Source organism: Nematolebias whitei, chromosome 17, assembly GCF_014905685.2.
Source record: "Nematolebias whitei isolate Nwh7 chromosome 17, NemWhi1, whole genome shotgun sequence".
NCBI classification, from domain to species: domain Eukaryota; kingdom Metazoa; phylum Chordata; class Actinopteri; order Cyprinodontiformes; family Rivulidae; genus Nematolebias; species Nematolebias whitei.
In genome coordinates this window covers 34,046,949-34,060,922 of record NC_056514.1, presented here as the reverse complement: position 1 = coordinate 34,060,922, position 13,974 = coordinate 34,046,949, and the positions used below count along the sequence as shown (strand labels likewise).

The 13,974-nt window shown below is 39.0% G+C and overlaps 2 protein-coding genes across 2 annotated transcripts in view; both read right to left on the bottom strand.

The window, feature by feature from the left end:
• The window catches only part of LOC119423535 (dnaJ homolog subfamily C member 7-like), a 10,225-nt gene extending 10,086 nt beyond the window's left edge, over window positions 1-139 (bottom strand). The window contains exon 1 of the mRNA XM_037690933.1: window positions 130-139. Within this exon, the coding sequence (XP_037546861.1) occupies window positions 130-139 (10 nt within the window). The remainder of the gene's footprint in view (window positions 1-129) is intronic.
• A 657-nt stretch (window positions 140-796) lies between these two features.
• LOC119423534 (disintegrin and metalloproteinase domain-containing protein 11-like) lies at window positions 797-11,972 on the bottom strand. Its single transcript, XM_037690932.1, has 17 exons — window positions 11,955-11,972; window positions 11,626-11,792; window positions 11,462-11,546; window positions 11,253-11,343; window positions 9,831-9,882; window positions 8,529-8,628; window positions 7,617-7,688; window positions 6,119-6,211; window positions 5,729-5,809; window positions 5,582-5,632; window positions 5,450-5,513; window positions 5,189-5,294; window positions 4,992-5,111; window positions 4,699-4,867; window positions 4,504-4,618; window positions 2,488-2,578; window positions 797-839 (listed from the first exon to the last, which is right to left on the bottom strand). Exons 1-17 carry the CDS (start codon window positions 11,970-11,972, stop codon window positions 797-799), a joined length of 1,518 nt encoding a protein of 505 aa, XP_037546860.1.
• Between the last annotated feature and the right edge of the window lie 2,002 nt (window positions 11,973-13,974).

Sequence of the window (13,974 nt, the reverse complement as noted above, 5' to 3'; positions counted from 1 at the left end):
ATGTATATATATATATATATATATGTGTGTGTGTGTGTGTGTGTGTGTGTGTGTGTGTTTTAATTCCTTCCCACACTCTTGCAATATTCTAAACAACGTTTCTAAATTCTAAACGCTATAAACGAGCACAGCATGTCATGATTTCAGCTCTCTGCCTCCGGCTGCACTTTTGGCCACGCCCACTTCTCCGCTTTGCACAGAGATCAGCTGATCAGCTGCAGGAGGAAGTTATCCCACAGCTGTGGCCTGCACACAGGTGCTAAATAATTAATATATATATATATATATAATAAATAAATAAATAAATAAAAAAAAGCCAATCGTGCGGCTCATTCATCAATCAGCCATTGTGTGTCATGTCCAATCTTACTTTGAAAAACCACGATAGAGCGAGTCCATGAAAAACGAACTGTGAAGTATCGAGGGACTACTGTATTTGACTAACAGCTGACAGAGTAAACTACATTTTCAACAAAAAAAAACCAAAGAAAATCTCAGTTTTTATTTGAACCAATAACTACATAATTCATCAATATAAAATTGAAAACAGCAGCTACACTGTAGACATGAAAGCTAACTTAATAAATGTACAGAATGACTAAAATTAAAAAGTATTTTTATGCTTTGTGAACGAACAGGTACTGCAGACTAACAATACATAAAGGCTTTTGTTCTAATTGTCAAATACTATGAAAACATGCTTATTTAAAGATATAAAATAAGAAATAAAGATTAATAATCTGGTAATCGATGGGAGTTTTATAAAAACAGAAGGCATGGAGTCCGAGGATGGAGACTAGGAGTAAAAGCCGGAGTCGTACCTTCCTTTTCTGATGTTTCTGGATCCACAGTGATGAAGGAAAAAGACAAGAGAACATTACGGTGAGATTATCAAACTTTATCCGACGTGCACAATAAACACTGCGAGGAAAAACTAAATCATGCGTGGCCTTCAAAGCTCCGGCAGCAAAGCAGCTAACAGAAAATAGACGTGCGCCTTCATTCGGCTCATAAGGAGTAAAACCTGTCGGTGCCATATTTCAGCATTTCTGATATGAACTGAAGACAAAAGCTGCATGCTGCAGGCGGGCAACACGAAGAAGCAGAAAGAAAACGTGCAGAGGGAAGAAGACAACAGATTTCTTTTTTCCTGCCAAGATCCCAAACTTTACTGACTTTAACAGATTCATAATCAGCCACAACATTACGACCACCTCTCAGCTCTGACTTCTACGAAACATCTGAAGATGCTGTGTGTTTTCCAGCTTTCAAACAGGTCCTTTTAGTTTTTTAAGATCCAAGTTGCGACATTTACAAATCTGGCCTTTACCCCTGAGTCCTATCCTCCTCCTATCTCTTCTTCAGGTAAACCCCAACACTCATCCACAGTCCTGTTCTGATTCTTGACCCCTCACTATATGAACATTTAGATTGTGGAAAAGGATCCAAACAGAAACTCACACCAATTTTCAGCTGCACAACCACATAGAACACACTTTTTTGTAGCATCTTCTGCAGTTTGTACTTCTACAACATCAGACCACACAGTCAGCCTTCACATCTCTGAGTTATGGTTCCTGTCGGCTAAATCATCAGATCTCCTTTGTTGGACTGTCACTGTTTAACGGAGAGATCCTGACTCTATAATCCACGTTTTTGCACATTCTTTTCCATTTCCAGCACCTGAGCATTAATAACTTACATCCTTAGCAGCTTACATTTATCCTCCTTGAGTTTATTCAGGTTATTTATTTAACTTTTAGTGATTCTACTGGTGTGGATAATTGGTATTGATACATGGCGTCATAGATACTGACTTACAATTAGAGACAGATCAAGCTGCAGGTGTCAACCTTTTCTACCTATAAAAGACCTGTTTAAACTTTAAATGTAAGCAACTTTATTTGAGTCAGGTCAGATTTCATGCAGCTAGAGTGATGCAATAAAATCCATTAAGAATAACTAAAAACTGCTGCTCTTCAAAGTCTGTGCTCACGGAGTGGCTATTTACGTATACATTACAATAAACACTTGTTTTTATTAGTTTTATGTGTATTTAAGTACTCATGGTTGGTTTAATGAATTGAAATAATCACTATTGCCCATCACAGCTCAAAATGAATTAAAACCCTATTTTTAAAATAAAACTTAATAATGCATTTTCTTTGGTTCATCATCATAATCTGACAGCCCAGAACACAAAGATGTTGAGTTTAGCAACAGTAAAAGCCAAACTTTAGAAACTAAGATGATTTAAACATGAAACAAACCGCGTATGCTTTGAATATGATTTATTTTTAAAAGCTGACAGTCATAATAATCATGTCATGCCATGCAGGAAGTTAATTAAAGAGCCAATGAGCTTACTGACAGGTAACGAGGCAGATCACTGAACAAACCATCTGCAGCTCATGCACCAGCAGAATGATGTCTGCACGGCACACAAAGATAACACAGACATGCACAGAGGTGTGCCAGAGGACTTACTTAAATCCCCAGCCTGTTCCCCCCAGGATTATCGCTGCTAGCAGAATTGCACCAGCAACTGAGCCTATTATGATATTGGTTCCACTGGGACCTGCGGGAGTGAAGTCAGGCAGTAAAGAAAAAAATAAAGCAGACTGAGTGTTGAGGAGCAAAAGTTTGTGATGTAATGGGGAAAAAAAACTGTTGCAAGAAAGAGACCCAGACGATCTGGGGGGGGGACGTGATGTTTTTCCCTTTTACTGGTAATTATTTGAACAAAATTATTACTATTGTGGATTATTGTGCTGCACTTAGACCTGTCTAAAGCTTTTGACACTGTGGACCATGACATCTTATGTCATAAGCTCTCAGAAATTGGTTTCTCAGACCAAACTATTGGATGGTTCTCTAATTATCTCTCAGACTGGAGGCAATGTGTTCAACATGATGGTACTTCCTCCAGTTATTTAACCGTTATCAATGGTGTACCACAAGGCTCAGTCTTAGGACCCACCCCCTTCACAATCTACATAAGTAATGTAGGCCAGATTATTCCTGATGCATCCTTACATTTCTATGCTGACGACACAGTTGTTTATTGTCGAGCTAAAACAGTCGCTAAGATTCTCCAGCTTTTACAGTCTGCTTTTGACATCATCCAGTCAGACTTGTTCAGCCTCAAACTTGTGCTAAATGATGAAAAAACCAAAGGGATGTTTTCAAACAAGAAGTCGGTCCCAGCAGTTCTTCCTTTGATTTTTATCTTCAAATGGTGTTCCTATTGAGTTTGTCGGTTCCTACAAATATTTGGGTATCTTGGTCGACTCGCATCTCTCTTTTAAGATCCACGTGGAAAACTTGGTAAAGAAACTGAAAGTTAAACTGGGTTTCTTCAGAAACAGATCCTGTCTAACTCTGAATGCTAGGAAACACCTTGTAACTGTGACTTTCCTTCCCTCCATTGACTACAGTGTCATTATTTACATGAACACCCCTACAAGCACCTTGCAGATGTTGGATGCTGCCTATCATGCCTAAGATTCATAATTGGCTGTAACTACCGTACCATCACTGCACCCTGTATTCACTGGTTAACTGGACATCATTAACTTCACGTAGACTCTCTCACGTACATTTTCATCTTTAAATCACTTCTTGGTCTGCTGCCTTCATACATCTCCTCCTACATGTCTCTGTGTGAGTGCAGCTACAGCGTGCGCTCCCAGGAGTGTCCCCTCAGTGTGGATTGAACTAGACAAAAGGGCCTTCTCCTTCTCCGCTCCCGTTTCATGGAATATCTTGCAAAACGATCTGAAGCTCTCAACCTTGACCTCTCTAAGTGGCTTCAAACATCTGCTAAGTTCCTGGCAAAAACCAATGCAGCCATGTTCTTGTTTTTAGTTTTCACAGCGCCTTACAATATACTTGTTTTTGTTATGTTTTTTAATGTAATTTTCTTCCATTTATTTTTCAATTTATATGCTTTTTTTATGATTGTCTACTGTTGTCATCATTCATTCTTTGCTAAAAACAAGTCTCGAGTCCTCGAGGCTCAATGAGACTAACCTGTATAAATAAAGGTAGAATGAAAAAAAAGAGCACTGATTAAAAAGTGACCAGTAAATTGTCTGCGGTCACACTGAAAAAAAAAAAATCACAGTTAATGTTTTGAAATAATGTTTTTAAAAGCTTGATGCATTGTAAAAAAAGCCATTGCAAATTACTGCCCAAAGGTTTAAAAAAGTTAACTTTTTTAGATTTTTCTACCTGGATTATTGAACATGCATCATGATGCCAAAAGGTTGTTTTTTAACTTCCTCAATGAGCACTAATATGCAAATGTCTAAGCCTGAAGCTGTACAGATTATGCTGTGAGTAGATCTGGAACAAACCAGGAACACATCCCAGCTAAAGGATGAATGGATTAATTTAAACATCAGGAGACAGTAAAACATAATCTTATTACATCTCAAGTTTTTTGGTTTTTGTATTGTTTTATAGATACCCTGAGTTGAGTTCCCTCCTCCGTGCAGTTACCTTTGTGCTTTTCTAGTCCATCGGGTGAGGTCGGGGTGGGAATGGGGTCAAACACACTGCAGTCCTTCCCAGTGTAGTCGGTGTCGCAGATACACTTCACCTCGTTACTACAAATCTGCAGCACACAACTTCAAAAGTCAAAATCTGACCCTGCCTCAAAGCTCCGCTGAACATAAAGTGTGAGTGTGGACTCACCCCGTGCTGGGAGCAGATGTGTGAGAATGAGGAGCCCGGACACGAGCTGAGGTTGAAGGTGGTGACGGGGAGGCAGCGGCGTTCTAAACACATCATGTTCGGCCCACACGGTGTCCCGTCCTCCACGTAGCCCAGATCCAGACCATCATCCAGCACTGCATGACCCCCACTGCAGCGCAGAATCTCAGTAAATTAAACTTCTAGATACTACAGATGTCCACTCATCACATTCTACTAATTTACTATCCAAGATGAGATGGACCTCTCTTCTAGTTGAGGACAAACTGCTTCACCTGCAGTCCATGTATCGGTTATGATGGTGGATAGTCAGACTGGTGAGCTTTCCTTGAAGTTCACCAAACCTCGGCCTTTCTGTCAGGTTTGTGCAAAGCAGCAAGCCACACAGAACATCTCTGTAAGACGATGCAAAAAGAAAAGCGTTAAAACCTTCTGGTTTGAACATTTGACTGCTTGACGTGAATTCGCTCACTGTTTGTTGCACGGCGCCCAACCCTGACCGCTGGAGTCTGGCCCACAGTTTCCTTTGTCTGTGCCCTCAGAGTTAAGCTTTTCATAACAAAATCTGTCAGCAGAGTCTGAGAGGAAAAACATCTGATTTACTCATCAATCCAAAGGAACATTTATAAATAAATACCTTTTAAACGAGATAAAGGTGATAGGCAGGGATATCCAGACAACCACCAGGGGGCAGTATAACACAGAGAAAGGCTCAACATTTAATTAAACTTACTGTAACCCCACAGATTCTTGCACTGCCCATCTCTGGTTTTACAGCGACCTCCGTAGCAACGACCCTGACGAGGAAACAGAACATCCTCAGGAGAAAGTCCTGAGAAAGATTTAAGTAAACATTTCACCTCACCTGGCCTTCATCACACGTGTAACCATCCAGTTTGTGGACATTGTGTGGACACTGTAAGAGATTAAACAATCAGACTCACTTACTCCAGATTTAGTTTTTTTTTTTTTTTTTTTTTAATCAGCACAAATAAATCAGCTCTTCTTTCACCTGGCTGGAGTCTCCTGTGCACGTCTCACGGATGTCACAGTCGTTCACAGCATTGCGGCACGTCACGCCTCTCTGCTCGTACTGGACAAACAAGAAAAATTCAAAAGAAAGCAGGAGGAGAGGAAAACGTTTACCAGGTAGGAGAAAAATAATGAAATGAACTGTTAAACGGACATCGCTATTGTTCACACACATTTTAAAGGAATTTGAAACGTAGTAACTGTTTCTAAACGTTGACGCTATTTAATCCATTTTTACAAGTTCACAGTTGGAGCTCAACATGTTTCACAACAAAAATAACTAAATAACTAAAGCACTAACAGTTTATTCTCAGTAAATTCAGAGGTCCCCAGAGTGGGAATGATTCGATGATGAGCTGCCGGAGCTCACCTTGCAGTCCCTGCAGCAGAGCCCGTTGCTGCACATGGCATTGTGGGTAAGTGTACACTTCTTACAGCAGTCGGCTCCACTTTGAGTACACTCCTATAAAAAAAAACAGAAAGGTTTGTAGAGAAGGGAATGAGAATTTCATTTTAGGTACCTTCATAAATCACTTTATCTCAAATCAATGTTAAAGACACAATTAATGAAGTTCAAGCCAATCTTAGTTCATTTATTGCTTTTACTGTTGTACTGTTTTACAGCTTTCAGTGGTGGGGACGGTTCCGCTAACCTGTTAATAGCAGAGCTAACGTTCCATCTAGCGTATTATCATTTTTGCTAATTTTGAAAACCTTTTGCAGAATTAGCTTCTGCTAATGAAGCAAGTTCAAATCTGCATTTTTTTTTTTTTTTTTTACAGTTTTCAGTACAGAATAATGGTGATTTACACAGAACTATGCTATGCAAAGCTAAGCAAACCTAAGTGCCGCCCGGTGATGTCTCCACCCTTGCAGTGCTTTCCTCTCTCATACCTCCTGCAATTTGTCTCTGACTCGTGGTGAACGTTTACAGCCAATAACAGACTTTAATATAAAAACCAGAACAGGAAAATAACATGAAAAACTCGTTCTCACACTCAGAAACATTGCACACATAATTCCTACCCAGCATGCTTTGCAACGCTTACTTTCTCTGGGACGTGACTCTTTCACCCATTTCTTCACACATTTTTACGTTAATACAAACAGATTTATCACAGAGAGAATATTGATGACGCACAGCAACTTTTATAGTTAGTTAATAAAAGTAAAAACCACAATGAGGATCGTTGAAGTGAGTTAATTCTTTATAGTAAGTGACATGAGGGAGACATCCGACACACATGAAATGCATCACACTACTTCAGCACTGCAGAGTCTGCCTCTTGGTTCCGATGGACCGGATTCATTTCTGAAAGCTCACCTCTGAACGGGACATAGACGCTTTACTTGTGACTTATGAACCGTTCTGAGTTGTGTTCACTGACAACGTTGTCACATTACAGACAGTCTGACAGCGTTAGCGACAGCAGTGTATGATAAAAGTTAGCGGTTAGCATTAGCTTCAGCTAATTTTTTTTTTTTTTAATCTGCTTAGCTTTAGCGAAGCTAAAAATTTTTTTTTAGTTAAATTAGTGGTTAGCTGACAACTGACAGCTTTTATGTGTTATTTTAATTGATTGTAAAAAAAAGTTTAAATAAAACACTTTCTACTTTACCATAAGTGCATTTTTATACTCAGCTGTAGTATTTTTACAATGATTTTTGGTACAACGTATTTTTGTTGCTATATTTAAACAGAATGTGATCTGGTGAGAAAATGTCACTGCAATAAAAACATGTACTGCTACTTTATTGTGTAACAAACATTAAGAGCTCAGATTTCCTTTTCAGTTTTCCAGCTGCATGACTTGTGCTGATATTTTAAAGAAAAGCAGGGATAATTTAATTAAAATAAATATGCTCACCACCAGCGATCCACAGTCACATTCCTCTCCTGGCTCCACATATCCATTGCCACACTCTGACGGGTCTAACAGCTACAAAGAAAAGAAAAAAACACTTAATATGAAGTTTATAGCCTGTATTTCAACAACAACACGTCTTAGTCAAAGCACATACTGTGCTGTAAAAATGATTTAAACCCTAATCCTAACCATCCATCCATCCATCCATTATCTTTACCCGTTTATTCCATTTTGGGTCACGGGGGTCGCTGGTGCCCATGTCCAGCAATCACTGTGCGAGGGGCGGGGTACACCCTGGACGGGTCGCAAGTCCATCACAGGGCCACATAGAGACAAACGAGACAAACAACCATTCACTCTCTCACTCACACCTAGGGACAATTTAGAGTTACCAATCTGCCTAACATGCATGTTTTTGGTCTGTGGGAGGAAACCGGAGCACCCGGAGAAAACCCACGCATGCACGGAGAGAACATGCAAACTCCACCCAGAAAGGCCCCTGGACCGGGGTTTGAACCAAGGACCTGCTCGCTGAGAGGCAGCAGCTCTACCAGTTGCGCCACCGTGCTGCCCTAATCCTAACCCTCTAATTTATTTCTCTTTTGGTTTTAAACTGTTAAAACTTTATTGTATTGTTTTAAAGTGACCTTGATCAATGCTTCTTGACGTTTTGAAGGTCTTTCAACATTAGGAGCCTTTTTTTTTTATCCTTCTTCTGAAAATGTAGTGAAAATGAATGAAAAAGCTTTTCTCGAAGTCAAAACTTTCAAAACGAATACAAATCTACCGATCTCTCTCAAATATTACACGCAAAAGACTCTTTGGAAGCAAAAAATAAAGAAATGAGGGATGAGCCAAGACTTTTGTACAAACTGTGTGTGCTCTGACTGGAAAAACCAACCAACGTCTCACCTTTGTGGGTTTGTTGAAGAGGCAGCTGCCTCCTCCCTGCTGGAGGAATCGAAGGTATTCATCTGTGCTGCAGCGGGAGAACTTCCTGGGCAGGTAGTAGCTAAAATTTACAGAAATAAATATAATTAAATTTACTTGACAAAATTCAAACTGGAAATAAAACGTGTAGTCTATTTGGGGTGTAAAGGTACATGCATTCATATTAATTAGCATTAATTATGAACTGATGACGAATGCAGCAGTCGCAGGAGAGCTGCAGCACCAAGAGATGAGAGGTGGTGTACGGCAAGCAGTTGTATCACATAAGTGATGCTTTAAAAAGAACTGTGGAAAGTCTTTAGTGTATTTATTCAATATCCCTGATATCAATCCTCAATTTTCTCACACGTCCACTCATCCTACTGAGAAGTTTCAGGGTTTCACATTTTATTTGTTATATTTATTTATTTTTTATTGTTTTCAAATTGGGAGATAGTTGTTTTAATTTATTTTGCACAAATTCTGTATGAAATTTTTGAAGCAAACACTTTCCCTTGTTGTTTTCTTGAAAGCTATCATTTTGAATATTGTTCAAGGCCGTTAATCTTACATTTCAGATTGGATAAAAGTTGACTTAGCTCTTCCAAATCTTAGAGAATATTAATATGCTGAGAAATTAAGATACATAATCTACTGGTGTTCGTTGGAGCACAAAGCCAAATGGAAACAAATCGAGTTCGACTTGATGCAAATTCTACCACAAGCTTGGTGGAAAAGAAAGACTAAGCAGAATGACAGAGAACCTTATCCTGTTAAATCATGGTATAAAGTTTTTAAAGAATACAAATGAGAAGGAGATGGTAAACCTTTGGTGTGGTCCTCCCAGACAGCTAGATTCAAACCCAGTGAAGGAGACTACATTTACAGAGTGGAGACGAAGAGGAACAACAGAAATATGCACACTTGTAGAGGGCAAGACGTTCAAAAAGTTTGGAAAACTCTAAAGAGAATTTGACTTGGAAAATGGGGACTTGTTCAGATATCTGCAGCAAAGACTTTTTTGATACTGAGATTAAAAAAAGAAAGCTTGCTGGAAGGAAAGTGTTTTATTTTATTTGATTAGTCTCTGCTTCTGGGAGAGTTATATTCTAAAATAAATTTAAAAAGTAGCAGAATTTGTTATTTGTCTCCTTTTCTCGTTGCAAGAACCGTGACCCTCATCCCAAGGCAAGAAGCCATGACTTAGATATACCATTTCACAGATTTTACAGAAATAAACTTATGTCAGTACATTTGTTTCCAAGTTGTAAAAAGTATTTATACCCCGTATCCTCCATGATGCAACCCAGCCATGGGTCTGGACACCTGCAGCCTCCTGGGAACACATGAAACATTTCTGATGTCAGGTTTTAAGCAAAAAGACAAATCTGTTCATGTTTAAATGCAACTTCAGTCACCAGAAAAGCTGACGTTACCTCAATTATAAATACTTAGACCTCAAAGGTTTAATAGCTAAAGCTTAAATGACTTTTAGAATAACTAAAATGATGCTAGTGAAAGTTAAGTCATTTAACAATTTTTTTTCCAAGTTAGCTTCGAGTTTTTAAACTTGTGTGAAAGTTTATGAAGCATTCACACTATCGTGATCCATTTTTCCCCCGAACATTTGTCTGTTTTTCTCGTCCCGCAGTTTTCAAGCTATTTCAACAAATGTTCAGCTCTTTCAGGACAATCCTGCTAGGACTTTTGGTATTGGTGCAACTTTAACTTTTTGAAACATTTCACCTTTTTTGTTCTTATTCTAACTTGTTTCTGCTAATTTCAGCTTGTTATGCTCCTTTCGGTTAATTTATGCAAGTTTAAGCTTTTTCTGCTATTTCAGCTAGTATTTAGCTGTTTTTATGCTACTTTTAGCTTTTTCAGCTAATTCCACATTTTTGCACTCATTTAAACTTTTTTCAGCCTAAATCAGCAAAAAAATGTGCTCTCTGCACTTCCTTCTGGCAATTTAAGCTTATTTCTGCTTTTTATCTACAGTACATTTCAGCTGTTCTTTTTACAAGTTTAAGCCTTTTTTCCAGATAATTTGCACTTTTTTGTGCCCATTTTTGCTTCTTTCAGCCTATTTGGACAAACGTGTTCTTTCTGCTTACTTCTGCTTATTTAACCTTTTCAGCTGCCTTTTTTAGCATTATTTTGCTAATTTCAGCTGTTTTCAGATAAATTCATGGTTTTGTGCTAATTTTCAGCCTAAATAAATTATTTGTTAATTTCAGATTGTTATGCTCCTTTCAGATTATTTCTGATAGTTTCAGCAGGTTTTTTTTTTTTTTTGCTCTTTCAGCTGCTATTTAGCTCTTTTGATGCCGTTTTTAGCTTTTTTAGGTAATGACACATTTTTTAGCTCATTTCAGCTATTTCCGCTTACTTCTGGCAGTTTAAGCTTCTTTCTGCCTTTTCAGCTACTTTTCTGCTATTTTTTGCTCATTTCAGCCATTTTTAGTTAATTTCCCAAATTGTGTGCAAATTTCTGCTTATTTAAACCTAATTCAGCAAATATGTGTCCTTTCTACTTTCTTCTGCTAAATTAGACTTGTCCTCCCATTTCAGGTACCTTTCAGAATGTTTTAGCTAATTTCAGCAGTTTTTCAGCAAGTTCTTCTGCTATAAGCATTCACACTGAATTTTCACAGGAAAAGCAGTTCCTCTAGTTTTTGTTGATTTCGACTAAAGTCAACACGTCACCTGCAGTCGTTCGCTCCTTGTTCCGAAGCATCCCGATGTTTTGTCCAAGACTCTGACACAGAGTGATGCCCATAGGACCCACACTCCCAAACTGAGGAATCACATGTTAAAAAAAAAAAAAAGAAAGAAGAAAGTCATAAATATGTTTACTGACTACATCAATAATGAGTTTAATAAACCAAAGAACAGCTCCACTCTTTACATGTCACCTCATTGATGCCTCCACCCCGGGTCAGGGAGCAGATGCCTCCGACGTAAGCCGCCTCGCTGCGGCTGCTCATGAACGTCCTCCCTCTGAATTAAAAAAAAACAGAAAAGAGGTTTGGAAAACAAAAAGCACGGGGAAAGCAATAAGAAGGAATAAAAAACCCACGAGAAGAGGTGCACAGCATCGCAGCGCTCCTTGATGCTCTCCTTCCTGTACTTCATGAAGTCTCGCAGGGTGAGCAGGGCATCATCAACGACGGCGATCTTGTTTTCAAATGACCAGGTTTCCATGGCTACCAGGACAATGCGAGTATTGAGCTGCTCTTTGTAGATCTGGACACATCAAACAAAAAGGAGGCTAATTAAAGGGGATTACGCAACAGGCGAGAAGCAACTAGCTCAGTAAAAACAGGATTTCAGATTATGTTCTTTTTTATTCTTTTGTTGTAGATTAATTTTATAGTAAACACAACACATGATTAGTTCAGATTATACATGTTCCACAAATACCATGTTTTTCAGACTATAAGGTGAACTTAACATGTTTTAATTTTCTCAAAGATCAACAGTGAGCCTTATAATCCGGTGCGCCTACGGATTAATTCTGGTTGTGCTTACTGATCTCACACTGATTTTATGTGGTTATTGTGCATGAGTTGAATTTGGGAGTGGTGGCGCAGAGGTTAGAGAAGGTGGGCCTGTAATCGGAAGATCGCTGGTTCAACTCCCGGTGCCAACAACATCAAAATGTGGGTGGGATAGGTGAAACACCCACACCTGCCTCCACCCTCATTTGCCTCATCTGCTCCCCTGAGCACCCTAGATGGAGCTCTCTACTCCACGCAGAGGGCTGTGGCAGCTCGGTGGTCTGTGGTTGTATCAGAGAGGGCATCCGGCGTAAAAACTATTGCCAAGTCTTCGTGCGACTTAAGTTTGCTGTTGTGACCCCTGAAGAAGGGAGCTGCCGAAAGAAGGAAAAAAATGGTGAACGAGTTGAATAAAGTTTGACTTATCTGACTGTTTTGTTTTGCTTAATGCACCTTATAATCTGGTGCGTCTTATGTATGAAAACAGACCCGTTCATTGGTATTGTGCCTTATAGTCCAGTGCACCTTAGTCAGAAAAACACGGTACCCCAAATCAATAAAATTTAGTACAAAAATAAACACAAATAATAGTTTTTAATTGACAAATTAAACTTGGACACTTGGATGCTTTAAACAAATAAATATAATTTTAAACTTTTAATCCATTTGCAGGCAAGGGCAGCCACATGTCCAGTATAACAAGACTGTTGCTGCATCGAAATGAGCATGCAGGAAAATGACTTCTTTAAATCAATCAACCTTTATTTATACAGGTAAATCCCATTGAGCCTCGAGGACTCATTTACAAGAGAGACCTGATTTCAACAAAGAAAGATGACAACAATGGACAACAGCAACAACAATAAGCAGTTATAAAAACTCATACTACAGTTTTTTTTTTTTTTTTTTTTTTTAACAAATAGGATGGCTAAAAGGAAAAAGGTAACAAAACCAAAAAAACTGCTAGATTCCGAGACAAATGTATAAAACTAAAAACAGGAACATGTCTGCATTGGTCCCTGCCAGGAGTCCAACAGATTCTTAAAGCCACTTAGAGAGGTCAAGGTCGAGAGCTTCAAATCTTTTTGTAAGATATTCCAGGAAACAGGAGCGGAATAGGAGAAGGCCCTTTTGCCTAGTTCAGTCCTCACTGAGGGAACACTGCAGGTAATAATGTCCTGAGAGCGCACGCTGTAGCTGCACTCACGCAGAGACATGTAGGAGGAGATGTATGAAGGCAGCAGACCAAGAAGTGATTTAAAGATGAAAATGTACCAGTGAGAGAGTCTGCGTGAAGTTAATGATGTCCAGTTAACCAATGAATACAGGGTGCAGTGGTGGGTACGATAATCACAGCCAGTTATGAATCTTAGTGCACCATGATAGACAGCATCCAACATCTGCAGGGTTCTTGTAGGAGTGTTCATGTAAATAATATCACCAAAATCAATTGAGGGAAGGAAAGTCACAGATACAAGGCGTTTTCTAGCATTCAGGGTTAGACAGGATCTGTTTCTGAAAAAGAAACCCAGTTTAATTTTCAGTTTCTTTACCAAGTTTTCCACATGGAGCTTAAAAGAAAGATGTGAGTCGACCAAGATACCCAAATATTTATAGGAATCAACAAACTCAATGGGGACACCATTTGAGGATAAAATCGGAGGAAGAACTGCTGGGACCAACTTCCTATTTGAAAAAAGCATCCCTTTGGTTTTTTCGGCATTTAGGACAAGTTTGAGGTGAAACAAATCAGTCTGGATGTAGTTAAATGCAGATTTCAGAAGCTGGAAAGCCTTAGCAACTGTTTTAGCTCGACAATAAACAACTGTGTCATCAGCATAGAAATGTATGGATGCATTAGGGATGTTTTTACCTACATTATGTATGTAGATTGTAAAGAGGGTGGGTCCTAAGACTGAGCCTTGTGG